This window comes from Puma concolor, chromosome C1, assembly GCF_028749965.1.
Source record: "Puma concolor isolate L17-30 chromosome C1, mPumCon1.1.hap2, whole genome shotgun sequence".
Taxonomy (NCBI): domain Eukaryota; kingdom Metazoa; phylum Chordata; class Mammalia; order Carnivora; family Felidae; genus Puma; species Puma concolor.
Genome location: NC_141674.1, coordinates 71086453 through 71109226, shown reverse-complemented (window position 1 = coordinate 71109226; position 22774 = coordinate 71086453). Strand labels below are relative to the sequence as shown.

At 38.2% G+C, this 22774-nt stretch overlaps 1 protein-coding gene across 1 annotated transcript in view; it reads right to left on the bottom strand.

The window, feature by feature from the left end:
* PRKACB (protein kinase cAMP-activated catalytic subunit beta) overlaps positions 1–20406 on the bottom strand; it is a 127579-nt gene extending 107173 nt beyond the window's left edge. Inside the window, exon 1 of the mRNA XM_086717410.1 lies at positions 20116–20406. Coding sequence (XP_086573536.1) covers positions 20116–20161 — 46 coding nt within the window. The 5' untranslated portion in view covers positions 20162–20406. The remainder of the gene's footprint in view (positions 1–20115) is intronic.
* Positions 20407–22774: the final 2368 nt, after the last annotated feature.

Sequence of the window (22774 nt, the reverse complement as noted above, 5' to 3'; positions counted from 1 at the left end):
ATTGACTAATTTTAGGGCATGTGTCAGGGAAGCACCATTGATTTTTTTTCTTTTGGCACTTCCCTTCCCTGCCAGTGCTGGCAGGTATCATTTCTGATACTCTCCATCTAGTGTACTAGCACGGCTTGCCCCATCCCCACATTCCCCTGCACAATCACCCCATTCAATCACCCTCCTGGTGGGTGCTCTGGGCCAGCACCAAAGCTTCTCCTAAGCATCCTTGCCCCAGGGGGCCAGTCCAGCACTCTAGAACACCTATGATAGTCATAATCCAATCTCAATGTGAACCATGCCAGGGAAATGCCCCAACCACCAGGGCATCTACAGATATGGCGGCGAGGCCTTGCAGCCAGCCTCACTAGGAACCAACCCCACACACCAGTATACCTGCAACAGTTACAGCGAGGCCTCTCAGCCAGATGGGCAGGGGGCCAGACCTGCTCCCTAGCGGCCTGAAGCAGTCATGGCTAAACCTTGCAGACAGCTGTGTTGGGGGAAAGTCTTGCATACCATGAGTGCACCAATCATAACCCAGCTACAACAGGAAGGTACACAAAGCCCACACAGGTAACTTCTGGGGCACCTGGCTAGGGTGACCAGGAGTGTCTGTACTACTGTACCCCACAAGACATCTTCTGCATAAAGCCACTCCTTCAACATTGGGAGACATAACTGATCGACTTAATACATAGAAACTAATAGAGTTAGGCAAAATGAGAAGACAGAGATATATGTTCCAAGTTAAAGAACAAAATAAAACCTTAGAAACAGAATGAAATGACATGGAGATAACTAATATACTAGAGAGTTCAAGGAATAGTCATAGTCATGAACATACTCACCAAACTCAGAAAAAGAATGAACACAGTGAGAACTTCAATAAAGAGATAGAAAATCTAAAAAAGAACCAATCAAAGCTGAAGAATACAACAATTGAAATGAACAATACACTCGAGAGAATCAAGAGCAGATTAGGTAATACAGATGAATGGATCAGCAATCTGGAAGATAGGGCAGTGGAAATCAACCAATCAAACAATAAGAAAAAAGAATTTGAAAAATGAGAATAGTTGAAGGAAACGCTGAGATAACATAATGCATACTACATTCACATTATAGGGGTGCCAGGAGGAGAGGAAGAAAACAAAAAACCTATTTGAAGGAATATTGGCTGAAAACTTCCCTAACCTGGCAAAGGAGACAAACATCCAAATCCAGTAGGCAAAGAGAGCTCCAGATAAGATGAACCTAAAGAGATCCACAACAAGACACATTATAATCAAAATGTCAACAGTTGAAGAGAGACTCTTAAAAGCTGGAAGAGATGAAATAGTTACATACAAGGGAACCTCCATAAGGTTATCCGTTGATTTTTCAGCAGAAACCTTTACAGCCCAGAAGGGAGTGGCATGATATATTTAAAGTGCTGAAAGGGAAAACTTTATAACCAAGATTACTCTACCCAGCAAGATTATCACTCAGAATTGAAGGAGAGATAAGGAGATTCCCAACCAAAAACTAAAGGAGTTCATCAACACCAAAGTGGCCTTACAAGAAATGTTAATGGACTTCATTAAATGAAAAAGAAAAGGCCATAATTAGAAACTAGAACTGAATCACGAAGAATTAGAAAATCTGAACAGATTGATTACTAGTAATGAATTTGAACTGGTAATCAAAAAATTCCCAGTAAACAAAAGTCCAGGACCAGATGGCTTCAAAGTGAATTCTACCAAACATCTAAAGAAGACTTAATACTTATCCTTCTCAAACTATTGCAAAAAACTGAAGAGGAAAGACACCACACACACAAAAAAATTACAGGCCAATATCCCTGAGGAACATGGATGCAAAAATCCCAAAATATTAGCAAGCCAAATTCAACAATACATTAAAAGGATCATCACTATAATTAAGTGAGATTTATTCCAGGGATGCAACGATGGTTCAATACGCACGAATCAACACCCACGCAAGGATGGTTCAATACCCACGAACACAATAAACTACACACAAAGTTAAACATAAAACTCATATGATCATCTGAATAGATGCAAGATAGCATTTGATAAAATCCAATAATCATTATGATAAAAACTCAATATAGTAGGTATAAGGGGAACATATCTCAACACAATTAGTAAATATAATGGAACTCAGCCATAAAAAAGAATGGATCTTGATACTGTAACAACTTGGATGGGTCTAGAAGGTATTATGTTAAGTGAAATAAGTCAGATAGAGAAAGACAAATACCATATGATTTCACTTATATGTGAAAACTAAAAATAAAATAAATTAAGAACAACAAAAACCCAATCAGAAATGGACTCATAGATACAGACAATCTGTGGTTGCTAGAGGGGAGATGAGTGCAGGGATGAGCAAGTAGGGGACGGAGATTAAAAGGTATAAACTTTTAGCTTTACAATAAATATGACAGGGGATAGATACAATGTACAGCAGCAGCAGGAATATAGATAATAATTGGTAACAACTTTGTATGATGACAGATGGTAGCTAGATTTATCATGGTGATCACTGTAATATGCTGTAATGCATATAAATACTGAATCACTATTTTGTACACCTCTAACTAATAGAACATTATAAGTCAACTATATTTTGAGAATAATAATAAAAGCTGTGGATTTATTATCAAATTATAATCAACTTCAATAGACAAATGCTGCATTCACATTTCTTTCTGAGAGGCCATTCTCTACCTAGTGCCTCATGTTAGGCTGCTATAGGACAATGTCCTCATTTCTCCAAATCCTGACTCTTAAGTGAGAGGGTCTATGAGATACACACTTAAGGTAAGCCTTTTAAGTCCACTTAAAGGTCTATGAGGCATCACTTTAAATCTTTATGTCTCAGTAAAGGACCTTATAGCATTTTAAATATTATTTATCTAAAGAGGACAAGATGGTCAAGATATAAAAAAGAATTACCATAATAATAATAGAAATAATAATAACTTGTAAGCATCTCTCTGAAACCCTCCTTGCATCTAGAAATCTAGAGAATTATCTTTTATTAAATAATTATCTTGTTAATTATGTAGGCCAAATCGCCTTGTATTTAGAATATTAACTTCCTGTTAGAATTTGATGCTAAATTCCTATTAGAATTTCATGAATTTGGGGGTGACTAGGTGGCTCAGTCAGTTAAGCTTCTGACTCTTGATTTCTGCTCATGTCATGATCTCCTGATTCGTGAGACTGACCCCCTCATCCAGCTCTGCACTGCCAACCTGGAGCCTGACTGGCATTCTCTCTCTCTCCCTCTCTCTTTCTGCCCTTCCCCTGCTCACGCTCTCTCTCTCTCTCTCTCTCTCTCAAAATAAACAAAAAAAATAAAAGAACTGTGAATTTGGAAAAGAGGTTCTATACTGTATAACTACCTCTCCTGCCATGTAGAAAGTGCTAATTTTATGCTCAAATACAGTAACTAGCTTCGGCATAGGTTTTCCGGTTCAATCACAGTTCTACCTTTTATTTTGAGGCTCTTGTTTATTTTTAAATTTTTGTTTCAAAGGTAATATGCTTTATGTAGATGTATTCTATTGCAAAACACCTAAAATCTTTTTGGGTGTGGCAACTGGGTGGGGTGAAGTTGAGGAAGTGGCAGGAGTGATCAAAAAATACATGAAGGTTGAAAAGCAAACAGAAGTTCCATTTGTAGCTTGGGAAAATGAAAGCCACTGACCACCTCAAACCCACTCCAGCGTTTTATTTATTTATTTATTTATTTATTTATTTATTTATTTATTTATTTTTCAACATTTTTTATTTATTTTTTTGGGACAGAGAGAGACAGAGCATGAACGGGGGAGGGGCAGAGAGAGAGGGAGACACAGAATCGGAAACAGGCTCCAGGCTCCGAGCCATTAGCCCAGAGCCTGACGCGGGGCTCGAACTCACGAACCGCAAGATCGTGACCTGGCTGAAGTCGGACGCTTAACCGACTGCGCCACCCAGGCGCCCCCACTCCAGCGTTTAAAAAAAAAAAAAAAAAAAGGTGCCAGTGATGATCACTTTGTGCCAGCTTGGCTAGGACAGTCTTTAATTTATTATTCAAACACTAACCTAGGTGTTGCTGTAGAGGTATCTTTTAAATGTTATTAAAGTCTATAATCAGTTTACTTCAAGTAAAAGGGATTATCCTAGATAATCTGGGTGGGTCGGATTCAATCAGTTGAAAGGCCTTAATAGCCAAACTAAAGCTTCCCTGAAGAAATTCAGCCCCTGGACTGCAGCTTCAGCCTGGCCAAGAGTTCCTGCTTGTCTTTCCTAAATGCCTGCTCTATGGATTTTAGACTTGCCCTTTGGACTTGTTTAGCCAGCCCCCACAATCAGTAAGTCAACTGCTTGTAATATATCTCTTAATATATATCCTGCTGATTCTGTTTCTCTGATAGAGCTCTGACTGATATATTGCCTTACAGAGTAATGAGTTTCCTATCACTGGAAAGATTATTATGAAATAGAGACGTAAATGCAGAAAAAAATTAACAAATTTTTAGAAAAGTAGCCAATATGATACAGTGGTTAGAAACAGACTCTAGAGTCATGACTTTGGACAAGTTACCTAACTTTTCTGTGCCTAAATTTCCTCTTGTATAAAATAAGAGCAACCATAGTTCCTATCTCAAAGGGCTGTGAAGATTAAATGAGTTATTATACATGCAGCGCTGACAACAGTGTCTAGCACATAGGAGAAGTTAAGTGATATTCTAAAAAGGTGATAGGTAGAGCTTCTAGGGGCCCTTCAGATTCTAGGACAGTCTCAAATCCCCAATTTTTGAAAGAAAATATCATCATTATGTTAGGGAGTAGTGTAACACAGTGATTATGAAGGCCTTGAATTAGATCAGCTAAGTTTGTGTCACATTCAGCTCTGCCATTGAGCTGTGTGTTTAACATTTCTAACCTTGGTTTTCTTACTAGAAAAAATGATAACAATAGTATCTACTACATAGGGTTATTGTGAGAAATAAATGACTTAAGCTGCTTCATGTAATTTTTAAAGTTTTGATAGATAACTCTAAAAACTCCCTCTGAATTTTTATCTTTTTATTTTTGACGATCCTGAAATTATGAATATAAATCAGCTACTTATACTTATAAATGAATATAACATTACTCTACTAAATTAATTTGCAGTTTCTAATTGTTCATTGACTGGTAATTCAGACAACTTGCTTATGCCCAGTCTATACAGACAGTGGTTAAGGATTTTCCCCAAAAACTATAGCTACTGTTTACTGACCATCTTCCAGGTGCCAAGAGAAACACATCATATGTGATTTCTAAATCTCACAACTCAGTACTGTGTTCATTTTGCAGATTAGGAAAGATTTTGAAATTAGCTATGTGAGCTGATATAAATATGCTATAATATCTGTTGAGCTGATATAAATATGCTGTAATACCTGCTATTGCTTCTCTGAGAACACTTTTATTACTTTCTGGATCTCAGGTGTGATCCAGACACCAGGTTAATAATACTAAGTGTCCAGCTAAGTAACTTCGAATCACCAAAGTAGCTAGCTTCTAAATTCTCATAGGATAGTCAGTTAATTTATTTAAAAAAAAAAAAAGGGGGGGGGGACCATGTAACTCCATTCCTTTCTCAATTAGATAAATTTATATTTGCTGTTAATAAAGATAATAAAAATACATTCCTCAGATAATAAAATACACAGATATTTTATTCCACAGATAATAAAAATACATTCCTATTTACGCAAGTAGTTGAAAATGAACATTTTTAAATTCAAGAACAGAAACATTTAAACTGAAGTTTGTGTATACAGAATATATAAACCAACATGATACTACTTTGTCTTGGCTATATACCATAAATTGAAAACTCATGCCATGAAAACCCATTTGATATATTGTCCTTTCATCTAAAAATTACACTGTTAAAATCAAAATTTTAAGTACTTTGCTAAATTTTTAATAGAATTTTTAAACAGATATTGTCCATATATTTCTTATATTTAACACGACAGATAAAACTGGCATACTTGTAGTTCATTTAATACATACGCTCTTAGAATATGTATATACTCCAAACTTTTATATTTAATATCTATATTCACTCAATATGTACATTCCCACCCTACTCTACCTTAGATACTTACTTCAAAGATTATACCCTAGATTCATTTCATTCTATCCTCTCTCTGACAACCATCTATCATTTTAGCTCACTCCGATATCTAAACTCCAACAATCTTCAGACCTTAATAAGATCTCCAGTCCTTTTCACTGTATTTCACACCTAAATAACCTCTTTTTCCTCCTTAAAAAGCATACATTCCAAGGCCTAGCATTATAGTAATCTCTTTGCATATATACACTTCCAGGCACTTGCCCCTCTCTCATTTTAACATTTTTATGTTTTTATGTTGTTACTGAAGTACTTATAGGTAAACTGCACCTTTCAAAAAAGTTGTATTCTAAAAGCTGAACTGCATTAAATATGTTATGTTCTTTTTTTCAAAAAAAATTTTAATGTTTATTCATTTTTTGAGAGAGAGAGAGAGAGACAGGGTGAGTCGGGGAGGAAAAGAGAAAGAGGGAGAGAGAATCTGAAGCAGGCTCCAGGCTCTTGAGCTGTCAGCACAGAGCCCGATGAGGGGCTTGAACCCATGAACCATGAGATCATGACCTGAGCTGAAGTCAGATACGTAACTGACTGAGCCACATGGGTGCCCCTAAACATGTTATGTTCTGTGCACCATAATTGTCAATATCTATAATATAGCAAGAGAAAAAAGCTCATTTTTTAAAAATCCTGTTCTCAGGTTTTATCTAATACACACTGACATTACCTGCCTGGCCACCAAAGGCAACTTGAAGTGGCCACATTACTTTAGGCCAGTTCACTTTACTAGGTAAGAGATGAAAAAGGGAAGGGGGAGAATGCAGAGTCAATAAGCAAAACAGAAAGGTAAAGAAAAAGGAGTATACATTTAAAAGTAAATGAAAAGATGGGGTGCCTGGGTGGCTCAGTCAGTTAAGCATCCAACTCTTGATTTCAGCTCAGGTCATGATCTCACAGTTTGTGGGTTCGAGGCCCACGTCAGGCGCTCTCTCTCTCTCTCTCTCTCAAGAACAAATTTTTAAAAATTAAAAAAAAAAAAGAAAAGACAGCAAGCTGAATATGAAAGAGAAGAATATGCAATAGCATACATAGGTCCCTGGGAAAGTAGAAGGGTTGAGATCCAAAGTAATGGTGGAGGGATTGGCCTTGTAAAGATGTATCATGTGGTGGCTTTTAAAACAGGTCAAAAATTTATTTACATTCCTCCCATCAAAGGGTGGAATTTAATTCACCTTCCTTTAAATATAGACACATCTAAGTGACTTCTAATAAATAGAAGGCAGCAGAAATGATATTTACTTTAGAGGTTAACTCATAAAACGTGATACAGCTTCCACATGGCTCTCTCTCTCTCCCTTAGAACTTAGCTACCATGTTATAAGAAAGCCCAAACCACATGTAGAAGCCATGTGATGTTTCAGCTGAAAATCCAAGCTAATGTTCCAACTACCTACAACCAGCAAAACAAGAACACATGAATGAGCAAGACTTTTGGTGATTCTAGCCCCTGGCCTTTGAGCTGAGCTAGCTGCTGTCAAATAGAGCAGAGATGAGGTGTCCTTGTAGAGCTCTGCCCAAACTGTACTTTCCTAAGCAAAATAAATGCTGTCATTGCTTTAAGCCACTAAATGAAGGAAGGATGTGTGATATAACAATAGATAAAAAGAATAGGCAATTCTTCTATTAGAACAGAATAACAAGATAGATTAAGTTAAAATACAGGAGGTGTGCGTGTTTTATAGAAAGAAGTTGAAGGGGTTCTCTCATCTGATACATTTCATTTTCTTTGTGAGATATGAGGCAAGATCATCTCTTAGAAATGAGATAACGGGGACTTCAGAAGTGTGAAGTGAATAAAATAAAAATTATAAAGAATGGGAGACAGTGTTGATCAGAGAAATATGGTAGAATTGTCAAATCGTGTTGACAGCCTATCTGAGGCTACATTTATAGTGCCCTTCTATGTGGCTTTCTCTAGTATTGCTTAGCTCTTAGCTGAAAGCACTAAGAAAACAGACAGTTGAGTTTATCAGTTAGATTTTTGTCAGAAAGATGTGCTAAAAAGACAAAAGTGCAATGGATTTCAGGGACCATGTAATCGAAACTGGTTAAAAAGGAAAATGAAGTGAGACATGATGGACAAATGGACGAAAGATTCTGATGAAGAATAATAGTGAGAATATTTAAAGAGCAAAGAAAATTAGGGGACATTGTGATCAGAAAATGGCATGTGTACATTGGTGATTATTGACCAATTAATAAATATGACAAGATTCTTGGTGAGACTGGCTATTTGAAATGAAGTGAACAGAAGGGGATAGAAGATAATGTGGTCAAGGAACTGAGATGCAATGGTAATGAATGGGTCATCCACATAGAATTTGAAGCCACCTAGGATAAATGCAGGGCTTAGAGTACAGAGAAAGATTGTGAGCCCCGTGCCAATGTTTTTGATGAGTGAAGAAAAGTAAGTAAGAGATTGGTAAATGAAAGCTACAAGGATGGGAACATAGTAGTACAGCTGACTAGTTTAGGCCTTGTCTTGGTCCTGTCCGGGCTGCTATAACAAAATACCATAGACTGGGTGGCTTATTAGCAAAAGAAATTTATTTCTCACAGTTCTACAGACTGAAAGTTCAAGATTATGGTGCCAGCAAATTCAGTATCTGGTGAGAGCCCACTTCTTCAATGACAGCCATCTCCTTATGGCAACCTCAGTTAGCAGAGGGGGCAAGGGAGCACTCTCCAAAAGGCCGCACTTTCTAATATTATCACCATGGGGGTTAGGATTTCAACATATGAATTCTGAGGAAACACAAACATTCAGACTATAGTAGGCCTCAAATGAGCAGGGATTTTCAAGAAGTTGGGAGCATGATAGTTTTTCCTAATCCAATGTCTTCCTACCTGAAGTCTGAGACCAATCTCTCCATACCAGTTAAAAGTGATATAATTTTGATATATGTCAAACTACTATATGCTGAGAAAAGAAGGAAAGAGGTACCCTCTTCTCAAGAAAATCAACTAACAGGCCCAAACAGTCAATACACTGAAGAGAAAGTACCTGTCAACTAAGGGGAGAGATGGGGAGTAAACACTTCTACAAGAAGCTCAAATTTTGTATCCATTTAACTATCGATGATTTCAGTTTCCACTATGGGCTAGGAACTATGCCAAATTTTAGGGATTAAAACACTAAACAAGATAGATACCGTCTCTGCCCTTAGAGATTACAGTGGGAGAAACAATGGAGAAATCAATGCTACTATAAGTGTTATAATCACAGATGTAAACATCTCCAAAATGGACTCAAAGCCAGTTTCTATTTAAGTTGGTTATAGTCTATCTCCCAAGATGATCTCAGGAATTCAACACTTAATCCTATATACACTCCTACCTTGTATTTTCACCCTAGTATCAAATCTTGGGCACCTGTGTATCACCCTACATTTTTTCATAAATATCTGTACGTATCTGTCTCCCAGCTTAAAACAGGAACCAAGTCTTATGTTTACTCACATATTTGCATTTATGGACTAGCACAGAATCTGATACACAGTAGGCACTCAGTAAATACTGATTGAGAATAACTAAAGGATTGAATGAATGACAAATAAATGACCTTTCTGTCTCTGTCATTCTATCAGATGAACTATGACTTACTTAGTAACTTCAAGACTACAGCCTAAAGAGGGATTCATATTCTTCCCCAATTTAATCTTTCATGGCTCCTACTCAGATAGGAAGCTCTTCTCCTTGGATTAGAGGGGCTAAATTATCAGCAGAATTAGCACCTACAAAAAAAGCTAAGTTATACCTGTACAAACATATTCTCTTTAAAGTTTGTGGCTTACGCACAATAGTTGGATGATGCCGTATGGTCATCTACTTAAGAATAAGTAATATAGAGGGGCACCTGGGTGACTCAATTGGGTAAGCCTCTGACTTTGGCTCAGGTCATGATCTCGCAGTTCATGGGTTCGAGCCCTGTGTCAGACTCTGCTGACATCTCAGAGCCTGGAGCCTGCTTCAGATCCTGTGTCTCCCTCTCTGCTCCTCCCCTGTTTGCACTCTGACTTTCTCTCTCTCAAAATAAATAAACATTAAACAAAAGAAATATTTAAAGAATAAGTAATATAGAAATTGAATACTCATTTTACTAAGTAGGACTCTTTTTTTTTTTTAATTTATTTATTTTGAGAGAGACAGAGACAGCAAGTGGGGGAGGGGCAAGGAGAGGGGGAGGGAGAGAAAGAGAGAAAGAGAAAAAGAAAGAGAGAGAGAGAGAGAGAGAGAGAGAGAGAGAGAGAATCTCAAGCAGGCTCCGCACTGTCAGCCCAGAGCCCGACGTGGGGGTTGAACTCACAAACCTATGAGATCATGACCTGAGCCAAAACCACGAGTTGGATACTTAACCTACTGAGCCACCCAGGCACCCCCTTTTACTAAGTAGGACTCTAAAGTGACATCTCAAGAGCGTATCTTTAATTTTTTGAAGACAAAGTCCAGACAGAGAATTCAGATTTGCCAAGGACTTAAAGGTTTAGATTCAACAGTTATTTTACAAGAAAAAAAATTCAGAAGTCATTGAAAAGTTAACTTTATATGAATAGTGGGCAATAGGGAATATAACCTTAAATCATGGCCATAAAACCTGGGACTTTTCACCTTGTAATAGCAAGTCAGATAAGATACAACATCTACACTGGATTTTCTTTTTTTTTTAAATTTTTTTTTTCAACTTTTATTTATTTTTGGGACAGAGAGAGACAGAGCATGAACGGGGGAGGGGCAGAGAGAGAGGGAGACACAGAATCGGAAACAGGCTCCAGGCTCTGAGCCATCAGCCCAGAGCCTGACACCGGGCTCGAACCCACCGACCACGAGATCATGACCTGGCTGAAGTCGGACGCTTAACCGACTGTGCCACCCAGGCGCCCCTACACTGATTTTCTAAGGCAGCTTTAAGGTCACATGTGCTGGTGCATCATTTATCATTGTGAATTGTCAGTGAATTTTTTTAAGTTTATTTATTTATTTTGAGAGAGAGAGAGAGTAAGTAGCAGAGGGGGAGAGAGAGAGGAGAGAGAATCCCAAGCAGGCTCTGCACTGTCAGCACAGACAGAGCCCGACGTCGGGCTCAAACCCACAAAGTGTGAGATCATGACCTGAGCTGAAATGAAGAGTCAGATCTTAACTGACTGAGCCACCCAGTTGCTCCAATAAATGGATGAATTATAATATTAAAGTAAAAACTTAAGCTATACATCCATATCAATTTAAGTAATTCAAGCTATATCTCCTTATCAGGGAAAACAATTTATTATTTGCATTATAGTAATAAACCTCAGTATTAGTAAGAAAAAGGTTTATCTGTTAATATCAATGACTCTTTTAGAAGTTATAAAAAGCAGAAGGAGTTATAAGACCTATAAAAAGAGTAAAAAAGCATTAAAATTTTCTAGCAATTTTTAAGTTGCTAAAAATACTAGCTGAATTTATAAGCACAGATGTTTTTTTACCTTTAAACCTAAATGATTAAAAAGCAGTTAAAAAGACTTATTCTCTAAGCCTAGTTTCTCAAGGTTTTGCTGTATTTTATTTGCTCTACATCTAGCTTTTTTAAGTTTTGAGGAATATTTCATGAGTTCTTGTAATTCAAATTTAAGTGAAAAATCCTAGCTTTTCTGTCAATGCTACCTGATTTATACATTTTAATCATGTAGCCATAACCTTTTTAGTTTGAAGAGTTTGTTTTGTGTTTTTTTAGTTTATTCTCATACAATAAACCTTCTATTTTCTTACACCTATTAGCTGCCTCTGATCTTAACTTCCCCTGGTTCGACTACACACAAAACATCATAACTACACATAGTATGCTAAGGGTTTTACATTAATAGTAGAATGCTCTGTGTTTTATTTCCACTCCTCTGATGACTAACATTTAAATGATCCCTTTACCTGTAGTAGAACATGAGAATATCTTCAACAATCAATACAGTGACTCATTAATGTTTCCTAGGTCAAAATTCATAGGTTATTATTCTTGAAGGTACAGGTAAAAAATTTCCCTAAATACAGTACCTTATATGTGCTCACATTGAGGCTCATTTACCACTTCTCCACCCACATAATTTTCTCCACATAATTTTCTGAGAACATTCTATAATTTATTCCCAAGTGTTGGTACTTCTAAATGTACATTCTTTAATAAATATATTGGAATCATTAGATTATAAAACTGGAAAAGACCACAGCCTCATTATCAAATCCTCTCTTCTCAATTTTACAGTATAGGTTGGAGACATTAAAACAAACACTTGTTCAAAGTGAAGTAACAGAAAGTATTAGAAAACAATCTAGATTTTTCTTATTCTAAGTTCATGTCCTTACCATTAAGTTATATCTCAATGTTATAATATTTATTTGAAAGCACTCCAGGGGAACAAAACTGGTATTTACTTAGTAAAATATATGGTGCTACTGTATTTTACATGTTCTTTCCACTATTCTACATGGTTCTACCAAACTCAATAGCTTACAGGATGTACACTTTAACTGTCAAAGTAATATTTTTTCTGATTTTGTTATTTTGTTTCTTTTAAAGTTACACTGTTTTCATCAGTGCTTTAGGTTTTACTCTTTTCAAAACAAAAAAGCTACACTTTTAGTAGCTGTAGTTCTGAATTTCTAGGAATTATGTTAGATGTTTTAGTTCTTTTTTTTTTTTAATGTTTATTCATTTTGAGAGAGAACCTCAAACAGGCTCTACACCCAGCATGAAGCCCTACAAAGTGGGGCTTGATCCCATGACTCTGAGATCATGACCTGAGCTGAAATCGAGTCAGATGCCCAACCAACTGAGCCACCCCAGGCATCCCTCAGGTGTTTTAATTCTATAATTTCTAAACAGCTGTTTTTTTTAAGGGAGCAAAATGAGGATGTTATGTGGAACAGATCCTCTAACCATCCAAGGTCATTTCCCCACCACGACTGGGAGAATTAAATTAGACAATCCACATACAGAACAACCAATCAGATATCACTTTTCTTAGAAATGCCATAGGCACCCTGAATTCAATATGCCCCTGAATTCAATACTCCCCAAATCTGCTCCTGGCCTTTTATTCACTTCCTGACTCTATTACTGGCATCACAACCCATCCAAACAAGCGAAAAACTTGGGCATTATTTCCAATTCCTCTTCTTCTTCATTCCCCAAGTACAGTTTGCTCATTTTCATTTTCCAAACTTCTCAAATTTCAGATCTTTTCCTGCATCCCTACCTCTATCGCCTTGATTCAGACCCTCAAAGTCCCTCACTTGCATGCAAGAGTCTTCTAATTGATCGTCCTGCCTTTATTCCACTCGTTCCATAAAGTGACTCATCTTCACACTACCAACCAAAGTAATCTTGGTAAAACCCAAATCTGATCATGTCTCTCCCTTATTCTGAAGTCCACCACAGCTCCCTAATATCTATGGGATAAAATTCAAAATCGGAATTTCCATTACATGGCTCTGTCCATTTCTTCAGTCTCATCTTTCATTATATAGTTTCCCCTCTTTCCTACAACCAATTCTATCCTCTCAGTTAGTCACAATGGACAACTTACTTTCCTTTTCCTGTATATCCCATTTTGTTTCATTCCTCTGCATCTTTGTTCACTTTGTGTTCCTTCTACTCAGAGCACACTTCCTCCTGTTGAACACTTATCATTTTCGATGCTCAACTCAGAGCTCACCTCCTCTTTGAAGCCCTTTTAGAACCTCACCCTCCCCACACCAGTGGAAACGACCGTATTTTCTACTGGTTTCCCCACTGAGTTTTTACATAAGTACTTATAACAGCTTTCACCCCATCAATGTGTTGACAAATATGTCTCTAATTTCTGGAATGTAGGCACTATGGAGCAGGTATAGTGTCATATCCAATCTTTACTCCCATAGATTTGCATAGAGTCCATCACATATTAGGAACTCAACTATGTGGAATGAATGAATGGACCAACAAAGAAAAGAACTATATAGGATACTCTTGAAGGAAGTTTTAAAATTAAAATACTCAAAATAATCTGGTACTGACCAGGGTATATTTACTTCCATAAATTCCACATTTTTCTACTTAACATACTTTTCTTTATTCAAAACTTAAGATTTATTCCCCTAAAAAAATCTGATCATATATCTGTACTAACATTATTATCACCTAGGTATACAGACAATCTTGTAAATTATACTAATTGTTTTATTTTATTAATTTAATGGAATACCAAAATGATTTATGGTCAACTCCTGACTCTCTGAAGAATTTTAATAAGTATCATGGCTTACCTAGGATCTTTTCATGTACTGCTTCTGCCACTCAACTGTGGCTTACTTTTCTAAGCTGGCTTTCAGGTCTTTAATTATCCTGTTGCTGGCAATGAAAAGCAACATTCTGTGTAGATCCTAAGTGGAGGTCACTGACCAGGAGAATGGAAAAAATGGTTTCTAAACATGAGATAATTTTATACATTAGATAATCTGTACAAAGTGAATCACAAAATCATGTACCTGGATCAGATAACAATGTATTTATTATTTAGACAGTGTTGCTGTTTGTTGGGACCTTTTGTTTTCTTTTTCAAAAATTTTTAACTCAAAGAAAACTATTCCCAAATACTTCTGCCAATCTAGTAAATTGGTACAAATACCTGCTACTGGTTTTCCCTTAAAAATACCTGATAATTAAAAACTTTAAAGACATGAGTATGATATGAGCTCACTAAATTTCTCCTAATCAACATTTAAATCTACAAAAACTTACAATAAAAATATGTTCACTGAGATTCAGTATTGAAAACTAAAACAAATTAATTCTAGTAGAACCCAATATGGAAATGAACTTTGTAGTGAACTTTATACATGACACACAAATCACTAAGCTACAGTAATGTTCACTAAGTTTATAAAGGCTTATTCAGGGGAAATGCTTTAGAAATAAGTTACTTCTTAGGATGAGAAAAGATCAGTCCAGCATTCTGTTTATCAACATGCACTTGTTGAGTATCTACCAGTTACCAAGATGATGGAAAGATGGGTTAGCATTTTTATTACATGTAAAGACAGCTCTGTTTTAAATTTGTGCTGTCCACTACACCAAACATTAATAGCCACATGTAAGTTAAAAATTCAGTTCCTCAGTCGCCCTGGTCACATTTCAAGTGCTCAAGAGCCACATACAGCTAGTGGCTACCACATTAGACAACACAGAAACATGTCCATCACAGCAGAAAGTCTGATTGGATGGTGCTCCTCTAAACCATGGTAAAATGCAAATTTCTAAATACTTTTCAAAATGGCGATACAAGTTCAAATAGTAAGTTTTTGATTGGCTTTTTGTCAGGAAGAGAAAGTATGTATTCACAAATGAGAAAAAATAATTAAATACAAATATTAATAGTAATGAAGGGTTTAAGTATATAAATCAATTTATATGGCTTAATTTGAAATTATACCATATTAAGCCTAAAGATTTTCAAAGTAACTTAATCTTTTGTCCTCATTTTACAGATGAGGAAACTGAATTTAGAGAACAGTACCAGAAACAATAACTCTAAGAATTAAATATATACAAATAAAGTCACTACTGAAAACAACCAAAATTTCCTGTAACTGACAATAAACTGAAACAAAATAAAGTCTGAGCTATTCTGTGTGTTTGAGAATTAGCTTTTCCATTGGATACGCATAGGCTGTTCACACAGTGGTTAATTTTGGGTTTGGGGTTAGGCTGCCTAGGTTCAAATGTTGCTCCTTGTCTTCCTCGCTGTACAACCTTAGGCAAGTCATTTAGTCTCTCTGAGCCTCTATTTCCTCATATATAAAATGGAAAAATAACTAAACTACTTCACAGGCTTGGAAAGATTAAGTGAAATTATGCATGCAAAGTACACAGAGAACCAGGCTCATAGTAAGCCCTCCAAAAATGCTAGTTGTTATGAAACTTGCATTTTGGTTGAACCTAGTCTACTGGAGACTTTCTTTGATTAATTTCTATTCACCTTAAAGTTCCTAAGACAGATACTTGGGAAAACATTCAAAGATCATTATGTAAACACTAGGTTACAAGGTGGCTCTACCACTTGCAGTCACAGGAGAATCTGCCTCCAAGTCTCTATCAACACTTCACCCATTGGTCTCACACCTTTGCCATGGGAGTGTAATACAAAGCCCCACAGGCAACCTGTGGGGTCTAATGGGTCTTAAAAAATGAAATAAACGAAAAGAACTTTCCCATGATAAAATAGTGGCATCTGCTTTTTATGTTGGCAACTGTGGGTAAAGTAAGAGTGGGAGACTGGATAAGTAGAACCATTTTGGATGACAAGAGTTTAAAACTTCTCAGAAAATTATATACTCATGTTTCTAAAATTTATGCTTCTGTGTATTAGCAGAAGTTTAAATAACTACATTCGAATTCTGAAACACGTATTTTTGAGAGTATTTTTTTTTTAAATACACAGTTAGGTATGTAATGGTAAAAGATGTTCTTTCAAGAAGTTTTCAAGATATCTTAATACAATTTCTTAGTTCATGGCAACAGAACAACAGGTACCCAACTTAATGTTATCTCCAGAAAGTGTGGAAATGAGAATGGCATCTCCAAGTGCTACCCTGGAAAATGTTTTATTCCAAGAGTAGAGAGATTTCTTTCCTTTTTTTTTTTTTTTTAAGTTTATTCATTTTTGAGAGACAGAGACAGAGTGCCAGTGGGGGAGGGGCAGAGAGAGAGGGAGACACAGAGTCTGAAGCAGGCTCCAGGCTCTGAGCTGTCAGCACAGGGCCTGACGTGGGGCTGGAACCCACAAACTGTGAGACCTGAGCCCAAGTCGGACGCTTAACCGACTGAGCCACCCAGGTGCCCTCCTGGAATAGACAGATTTCAATAGAATACAACAGAAGCACCAAATGGCCAAAGCTTCATTCCTCTGGAATCTTTTTATAATGAAACTCCAGAATCATCTCTATGAGGCATGGTCCTGATCAAACCCCAAATAATAATCGTTATACGTTTTAATCATCATTTCAAATCAAACATTTTCCTGTTGGTCATTTTCAGAGTTCTAATCTTACTTTCCATAATGTTAGCAGTCATCCTATTTTACTTTTCAGTTAACTTCAATAAGTATATTTTCTTTCTCACACTACACTGTAAATTTCTTGAGGTTTTACCTACCGAGTCTCCAAACAGAACTAATATACTTGATAGACATTTTCAAAATGTATGTATTAATTGATTATTTAGTGATGCAGAATGGAATCAGAGCACCAGATTCTATTCCTTACTCTGATATCAGTAATAATATGATCTCACCTTCAGCTTCTTCAGAGGTCAGGCTCTTTGACTTTGAAATGGAATGATTATACAGGCTGATCTCTAAGATCGCTTATATTTCTGAAAGTTTATGCTCTTACTACCAGCTAAAGTTTAAATAACTACATTCAAATTTTGAAAGGTATATATTGTCAAGAATAATTTTAAAAAATAAGGGGCGCCTGGGTGGCGCAGTCGGTTAAGCGTCCGACTTCAGCCAGGTCACGATCTCGCAGTCTGTGAGTTCGAGCCCCGCGTCGGGCTCTGGGCTGATGGCTCAGAGCCTGGAGCCTGTTTCCGATTCTGTGTCTCCCTCTCTCTCTGACCCTCCCCCGTTCATGCTCTGTCTCTCTCTGTCCCAAAAATAAATAAAGTTTGAAAAAAAAATTAAAAAAAAAAAAAAAAAAAAAAACAGAAGAGGGGCACCTGGGTGGCTCAATCGGTTAAGCCTCCAACTTCAGCTAAGGTCATGATCTCATGGTTAGTGAGTTAGAGCCCCACATCAGGCTCTGCATTGTGTGGAACCTGCCTAGGATTCTCTCTCTTTCTCTCTCTCTCTCTCACTCTCGCTCTTTGCCCCTACCCCACTTGCACATGCACGCGCTCTCTCTCTCAAAATAAATAAATAAACGTAAAAAAATTAAAAAAATAAAAGTAAACAGAAGTTAGGTCTGTAATGGTAAAAGCTGTTCTTTCATTAAGTTTTAAGAGATATCAATAAACTTTATTAACTATAGAACAGCAGCAACACACATCTGATAACATTGCTCCAAATGAAATTACAAAGTGATCAACACGTGACATTTCAATAATTGTCCCTATGAGACATCATTTGCTATTTTCTTTTATCACTTTACAACATTTATTCAAACTACTATAATGACCTTCAGTTGCCATAAATAAACTTGCATAAAAAGCTGGCTAACATACTTACTAAATAGACTGTCACTAATAGTTAAAGCTCAGGAAAGAATTTATTTGTAGGAATAATTTAAATACATATTTAAAGTTTATTCTGTTTTCTGTAAATATTCTGAGATTATCCCATAGTTATGAGGTTCAAATTAGTACTGTCTAAGGGAGAATTAGTTTGGTAACTTAATAATGGAAATAGATCAGAGAAGAGTCCACTATCATTCTTTTTACAATGTAAAAACATGAACATTGTACAGGCCAGTATTTGCTAATGAAAATCACTGATATGATTCAATTATCAAGCATACTTTTTTGTAACACAATTAGTACATTTTACCTTAAAAGGCAAAATGATAACTCATCAGACACAAAAAATTCTTTACACTTTTCACATTCCTATACTTTCTGTACAGTTACTACATTTTTGCAGTTGAAAAAGAAAAGATAACAAAGTTCTACCTCTATATTGGCTTTTAAAAATTTCCCTATCACATACTAAAGTATGGTCATTGATAATTTGTATGATAGTATCTCAAACTTTTCTGGGGCTCCTGAAAATTAAAACCTTACTGGTGAAACATAAACCATATAATCTGATCTCATTATTCATATTAAACAAAACGAACGACTAAATCTTTTCAAATTGATTCTGCTTTGTTGATACAGAAAAAAAAAAAAGCTATTTCCTTCATGCCAAATTACAAAATTAACCTAAAACAGGTTACAAACATAGAAACATTAAAAGACACTATTTACACAAACGGAAATAAATGATCTGGCATTCCCTCAAGTGCTGAGATGTCATTTACTCCTGGTGATAAAACAAATACCATTTGTTATCTGATCATTCTGAATTATAAAATCTGAGAGGAACCGGACAAAGACACACCAGTTTTTCTTTCACAGCTATCCTGATTTTATTTATTTATCTACTTATTTATTTGTTTAACTATAAAGAAATTCAATTTGCATGACTTTTTATTATTTGGTGTAAAATGTAGAGTGCCTGCACTTTCAGCTTTCAGAAGAAATTCACCATATTCTGTAAGCACTTTAAGTGAGTGACCTTTAAGTTTACAGACACCGTAGGAGAGTCTTGAATGTCTCAAGAAAAGGCAAACCTGCCTTGCTTTTTTCAAGGAGAAAGTTGCACTTTAGTCTTGTTGTATCTTCCATTCCTAATCTGAAGAGACGGAAGGGTCTCTAAAACACAGCCGCTTGCTCACAATTAACCTTACCTGCGGAAAGCCAGATTAGTAGCCCCTTACCTTGTGATAGGTTGGGCTGGCCCCAAGTGATGGAGGGAAAAGAGCCAACTCTGCCCACAGCACTACCTGTGGCTCCCAAAGAGGTGGTCGTGGGCAGGGGAAGCAAGGGCTTGGATGGTTCTATGGACTTATTATCCGGACCATATTTGGGGAGTTGTTCTAGCGAGTGCGTCCCCCTCGCTCTATAGAGAAAGGGAATTTCGGGGACCACTCTTCTCCCTCGATCTCTCCATCCGGCCCTCCGTGCTGGGCCCTCACGCCGGAGCTGGGGCGGGGGGGGGGGGGGGGGATGGAAGAGGAAGGCAGCTGGTCCCCAGGGCCCCCTCGAGCAGCTCCCGGCGGCCGCTGCGAGGCCTGGACCATGCCCGCGGCCTCGGGGCTCCGACCCGGAGGGGCGATCGGTGCCCCGCGCCGGCCCGCCCGGTAGGTATCCAGACCCGGCCCTTGACTCACCGCTCTCCACCTCGCTGCCTTTCTTGGCGGTCGCTGCGTTCCCCATGACTGGGGCGATGGAAAGAAGGGGTCAGGGAGAGGAGGGGGGCCGGGGCCGTCCCCGCCGCTCCACAGGCTCAGGCAAGTCCCGCTTCTGCACCGGTCAAAGCGGTGGGTGCTCCTGGCGCCGGCGCCCCGAGTCCGGACGAGCAGCCTGGGCCGGTTCGGAGGGCAGGGCTTCAGCGAACTCCCCAGCCCCGGGGGCTACAGCGGTAGCTGCGGCGGCGGCAGCGGGCGGACACTCCCCTTTCCCCCGCCCCGCCCCCCTCGCTCGCCCCCCTCGCCGGCCGCGGTCTTTCTCCGCGGGCGGGCGCGCGCGCCGGAAGTGACGTGTCGCCCTGGACGAGGGCGGTGGGGTGAGGGGGCCTGACTCGGGGGCGGCGGTGCAGGCTAACCCAGAGAGGCGACTCTGCGGCCCGCTGAACTGCGTGTTGTGGCCCGGGATTGGGTCGGATGCTCATCCCAGAGATACGGGAGGCGGCGTGGGAACCGTTAGCTTCGAGGAACCCGTCGTCTCGCAGCCCTGGAGCGGGGCCTCGGGAGGCCGCAAGGGGGCTCGGGTTGCTTTCTTTGTGCCCCGCAATCCCGCGGCTGCTCGCTCGAAGGTCGCCTTCTCCCCGCAGGCCCGGGCAACCGCACGTGCGTGTAGGAGATCCCAAGCGAGGGGAACCCCCTAGTTCTTGCCTCTGGCGAGTGCGGACTGGTCAGCCTCAGCCGCGGAAGCAACCTGGTCCCTAATGTCGACCGTGGCTCGGAAGTTCCCTTTACTCCGAAGATTCAAGGTATTCGCTGAGCCCACCACGTTGTCCTCCCGGTTCTCAGGCATCAGTCGCAAGCCCCGTGATGTTTCCAGTGCGGTTTTCATTCGCCATGATTTTGTGGGGTCATTCTCAAGGTTTTATCAGACGTCTCCCAGGTGGCGATAAGGAAAATACCATTTCTGCACAGTGTCTGTTGATGCGAGACATTGGATTGAGCAGCTTTCTGTGTTGATGTCAGAATAAATGCGTTCACAATTGATAATTGCGTTTTGTTAATATACATTATAGAGCACTTGATTTTTCACATAGCTTTACTTACAGGTATGTGGCACTGTAGTATTTTTTGTTACCGTTCCTTTTAACTTTGCGAGCATTTGTGCCAAACTTAATGCAGAAAGACTTAAGTTCCTGAGGGCGAGACCACATAAACGTATTTGGTGTCCTCAAGGCACCAGGCACAGTAAGGTTTAATGGATACCAGGTGACTTTAAGCCAAGGAAATTTTTCAGATTTTTTTAAAAAAATATTTTTCATTACTGACAAAAACAGAGTGCTAAGAGGGCCCTCAGTAAACTCTTAGTAACCATTTATTACCAATTACGTTAAATTACTTTAACAAACATTTATATTATGTGTACTGTATTCCAAGTACTGTACAAATAGTAACTCGTTGATCCTCAAAACCCTGGGAGATAAGGTAGCTTTACTGTCATTATTTAACGTGGGGACAGGTAAAACTGAGGGACAGAGAAGTTAAGCAACTTACCCTATGTTACACAGCTATCATCTGGTGGAAGCAGGATTTAAACCTATGTGGATGGTCTCCAAAGTCACCATTTGTCTATAACATTGATCAGAAACCTGTGGATGTTGTGGTAAATTGCTTTCTCACCATTTGAAATCCTTGACTTGAGCTACAGGAGATACAGTTTACTTTTTTGGGAATTTCATTATACTATAGTCCCCCCTTATCCACAGTTTTACTTTCCATGGTTTCAGTTACCCATGGTCAGGAAGCAGATGATTCTCCTGATGTATCAGCAGAAGGTCAATAGTAGCCTAATCAAGTCATAGTATTTACGTCGTTCACTTTATTTCATCTCATCATGGAAGGCATTTTATCATCTTACATCATCACAAGGAGGGTGAGTACAGAACAAAAAGATTAGATAAAGACCACATTCACATAACTTTATTGCAATATATTGTTACAATTATTCTATCTTACTATTAGTTATTGTCAATCTATTATTGTACCTAATTTATAAATTAAACTATAACATATGTATGGATGCAGAGGAAAACTATATCCACAGGGTTTAATACTATCCATGGTTTTAGGCATCTACTGGGATTCTTGGAACATATCCCCCATGGATAAGTGGGGGAGGGGGGGTGGGGAACTACTGTATTGTTTCGAGGGTTCCCATGAAATCCAAGTATTATGAAAATAACAGAGAAAAAAGGGTTTGGACTAGATGTAAGGTTTTGTGTCAGCATGTAACAATGTTGCAACAATGTCACATCTTTCCAATCACATTTAGTTTTGTGTTGTGGATGTGACATTTGCCCTACATACATGGAAAATTCAATAAATAGCATTAAGCCACATATAGACCAAATTAAAGACAACTTTTTGATATACTTTATTTTGGAGGGACTCTTTCTAGAATCCTGGAATATTCATACTGTCCTCACTGTTTAAAATGTGTGCCTTTTTAGAGACCAGCTTTAATAATAAAAGACCAGCTTTAATAATAAAAGAATAAAAAAAAAAAATAATAAAAGAACATAATTTGTTCCATTCCTTAACATTTTGAGTTCTAGGTCTCTAATAAGAGGGCAGCCATCTGTGTTGC